The sequence below is a fragment of the Moschus berezovskii genome, chromosome 2 (genome assembly GCF_049115385.1).
Source record: "Moschus berezovskii isolate FMDL1 chromosome 2, NW_MosBer_1.0, whole genome shotgun sequence".
Classification (NCBI taxonomy): Eukaryota; Metazoa; Chordata; class Mammalia; order Artiodactyla; family Moschidae; genus Moschus; species Moschus berezovskii.
This window is the reverse complement of record NC_142461.1, coordinates 6,640,559-6,644,498: the sequence shown is the minus strand read 5'-3', so window position 1 is coordinate 6,644,498 and position 3,940 is coordinate 6,640,559. Positions and strand designations below refer to the sequence as shown.

Genomic DNA, 3,940 nt, shown 5'->3' with positions numbered 1-3,940 from the left:
CTTGTAAGAAACCTGTGATATGTCCAACAGCTGTGATACTGTGCCCCCTCTGAGAATTGTGGGGGTGGGGCTCCTTGCCTTCCCCTGTCTTCTCAAGACCTGTGTGAAAATGCCAGTTTGGCTGCACCACTGCCAGCACTAAACAGTATCCTTTTAATCTTACAGTTAATCTCAAACGTCTAAATTGTCCTTCTAGAACCTAACTCTACTTTTTGTCTTTCCTTAACCCCCAGAAATTCTGAACACGTGCCCTTCGGGATGAACCCACAGTGATCTCTTTGTTTTGCCTTCTCCCAGCTCAGGCATTCTTCGAGTCTTGGTAACTGGAATGTTTTGTCTGTTCAGGCTCCAGACGTTTAGTGGGACAGGAACCAAAGTTAACTACCTCATGACACATGCAGACGAACCTGGGAAAACTGTGAGCTGTTGATTGCACTGCCTCTCTGAATCAGCTGGCACTTCTTTTTGTCTCTAGTTAAAAAAAAAAAAAAAATCCCCAGGGGTGACCTGAAATCCAGAATCTTCTCAGAATAAAATGGAGGAAATTCTTAAGTTCTCATTAAACACATTTATCTCTCAAGCTTTGGAAGGAGCCAAAATGCCCAAAACAAGAATTTCAGAGCATTGCCGAGACTGTTTTGATATCCTGGTAAATGTCTAACAAATCCAGCATGTGTCCTCAACGCCTGATCCGTTGCTGGGCAAAGTTCCAGAACAGTGAGACATCTTGGGATTCATCTGATTTAGGAAAGACCTTTAACCACCAGGTGGCAGTCACCTCAGCGTTCTTTAAATGGTGGAGTGTTGAGGGCTTTTTTCTGGGTTCTGTTCTGACGGCTGCCTCCCACCAGTGTGAAACAGAAGGGTGACCTTATTCTGCGAGCAGGACAACTGTGAAAGAAGGAGCCGTGTATGTGAAAGTCTGTGGAAAGACAGAGCCACCTAGAATGTCCCCCCCAAACCAGTCAGTAGAAGGCCTTCTGCAGGGGGCTCCCAACAGATCCATGAATGCCACAGAAACTCCAGGAGCTTGGGACCCAGGGACCCTCCAAGCCCTCAAGATTGCTCTTGCCGTGGTACTTTCCATCATCACCCTGGCCACAGTCCTTTCCAATGCCTTTGTGCTTACCACCATCTTCCTGACCAGGAAGCTCCACACCCCAGCCAACTGTCTCATTGGCTCCCTGGCCATGACAGACCTCTTGGTTTCCATCTTGGTCATGCCCATCAGCATCGCCTATACTACCACCCACACCTGGAGCTTCGGCCAACTCCTGTGTGACATCTGGCTGTCTTCTGACATCACATGCTGCACGGCCTCCATCCTGCATCTCTGTGTCATTGCTCTGGACAGGTACTGGGCCATCACGGATGCCCTGGAGTACAGTAAACGCCGGACTGCAGGCCACGCGGCCGCCATGATCGCCATGGTCTGGGCCATCTCGGTCTGCATCTCCATCCCACCCCTCTTTTGGCGGCAGGCCAAAACTCACGAAGAGATGTCGGACTGCCTGGTGAACACGTCTCAGATCTCCTACACTATCTACTCCACCTGTGGGGCCTTCTATATCCCGTCCGTGTTGCTCATCATCCTCTATGTCCGTATCTACATGGCCGCCCGAAACCGCATCCTGAATCCGCCGTCCCTCTACGGGAAGCGCTTCACCACCGCGCATCTCATCACAGGCTCTGCAGGGTCCTCGCTGTGCTCGCTCAACCCCAGCCTTCACGAGGGCCATTCTCATTCAGCCGGCTCCCCTCTCTTTTTTAACCACGTGAAAATCAAGCTTGCCGATAGTGTCCTGGAACGCAAGAGGATTTCTGCTGCCCGAGAGAGGAAAGCCACAAAAACCCTGGGGATCATTCTGGGGGCCTTTATCGTCTGCTGGCTGCCCTTCTTTGTAGCATCTCTGGTCCTTCCCATCTGCAGAGACTCCTGCTGGATCCACCCAGCACTTTTTGACTTTTTCACCTGGCTAGGCTATCTGAACTCCCTCATCAATCCAATAATCTATACTGTGTTTAACAAAGAGTTTCGGCAAGCGTTTCAGAAAGTTGTCCATTTCAGGAAAACCTCTTAGTCTTATTTGATGGTGACTCTTGATATCTTTTATGTCCTGAAAACCAACTGGAAATTGTCTTTTTTTATTTTTCCTGAGAGTTGGGTTAGTTCCGATATCTTGGGGTTCGGTCCAGTTGATAGAATTGTCCAACGTTCTTTTTTGCTGTTGTCTTGACTTCTGAGCCACCAAAAGCTGGGCAGTTGTGTGAAAGGGGACAAGACTTTACTTAGTGTAATATTTTCATGGTTCATCCATGTTGAAAAGAATGTGACCTATAGGTTTCCCCGTTGATGCAATTTGGGCAGAAAACTGGCTGACTCTGTAAAAAGACCCCAAGTTCAAAATGGGAGACTTTCTGGTCTACCTAAGTTTTGTATGGCGCTCTAAATTGCAAGAGTCAGACATGACTTAGTGACTAAACCACCACCACCATTAAAGAGAGCCCGTGAGATGAATGACCTGAGTTGAAACAGAATTGGAGTTGGGTGGAGGGTTTCCATTCCATGTGGTGCCTTAGTTGGAGAATAACACCCAAGTATTTCTTCCACTGAGTCCTCCTTAGATTGAATCTCCCTTAGTTGTTCATGAGGAAGGAGTCAGCGTTTGAGGTGCCAATGACATAGAGTGATGGATACAGAGTGACAGAGAGAGATTCAGAAGCCAGGGGCAGGGGAGTGGATGGCTGGGACCAGATCAGCTAACCATCCTCCTTCTGCACCATCTGAATGTTCTGAAGTTAAAACCCACAATTACCCCCATTGAAGCAGATTGACAGAATTTGCACCGACCAGGCTTTCAATGGAACACCATTCTGAACTTTTTTCCTGAATTATTTTTTTATATCCCATTCTCATTAGTGATCTTAAGGTGTTGAGTCTTGTCAAATAAAAGCATGAGACATCATTATCAGTAAAGTCTTTGAGTAGTTTTTACCCCCTCCCTGGACGTAGGGACTTTTCAATTCAATTTAGTCTCTAGCATTTATTGGGCTCCTACCACATGCCAGGCCCTGTGCCAGAATCCTTTTATTTATTGTTTGATTGGAGTCTGATAACAATGGTGCATGCTAAGTTGCTTCAGTTATGACCGACTCTGTGAGACCCTATAGACTGTAGCCCACTAGGCCCCTCTGTCCAAGGGATTCTCCAAGCAAGAATACTGGAGTGGGTTGCCATGCCCTCCTCCAGGGGATCTTCCCAATCCAGGGATCGAACCCCTGTCTCTTTACATCTCCTGCATTGAAGGTGGATTCTTTATCACTAGCACCACCTGGGAATTCCCATAACAATGGAAGTCTATGTAACTTGATGATTAGAGCTGAGCACCTGACGCCTCAGTTCAAATCCAAGTACTACCAATTTCTACCTGGATGAATGACCTTGGACAAGTTTCTTAATCTCTCTTTACCTCATGTTCCTCAAATGTAAAATGAGGAAAATAATGGGTGGTTATTGTATATTTTAACACAGTGGTTGGCACAAGAGCGCTTATCATTTCAGAGATGCAGAAACTCACCTGCCCAAGATTAAGCAACATAAAAATAATAACTGCTATGTACTGAGTGCCTGCAATGCTCCTCACATACAATTTCTGTCTTGCTTTCCATCCTCGTTTTACAGATGCAATAAAGAGACTTGCCTATGATTAGGGAAGGTTTCATTAGGAGGTGACACATCAGATGATGAACCTTTAGGGGATGGGTAACTGAGAAAGGGGAGGTGTGACGAAGCTTCAGGGGAAGATTGGTTCAGAGCAAAAGGAAGGTAGGGAAGGTCACGCCAGATGGAGAAAAGAGCAAGGACAGAGCCTAGGAGGCCTGTAAGGCTCCATGGGATCTCTGGGAAGATGGAGGAGAGTCAGGAATACAGGATATCAGA

The 3,940-nt window shown here is 47.0% G+C and overlaps 1 protein-coding gene across 1 annotated transcript; it reads left to right on the top strand.

The window, feature by feature from the left end:
• Positions 1–947: 947 nt before the first annotated feature.
• Positions 948–2,081, top strand: HTR1D (5-hydroxytryptamine receptor 1D). Its single transcript, XM_055397380.2, has one exon. The coding sequence runs from the start codon at positions 948–950 to the stop codon at positions 2,079–2,081; it is 1,134 nt and encodes a 377-aa protein (XP_055253355.1).
• Positions 2,082–3,940: the final 1,859 nt, after the last annotated feature.

What these genes read in the sequence shown, in the direction of transcription:
- HTR1D (XM_055397380.2), top strand. Translation starts at nt 948, where the DNA reads ATGTCCCCCCCAAACCAGTCAGTAGAAGGCCTTCTGCAGGGGGCTCCC.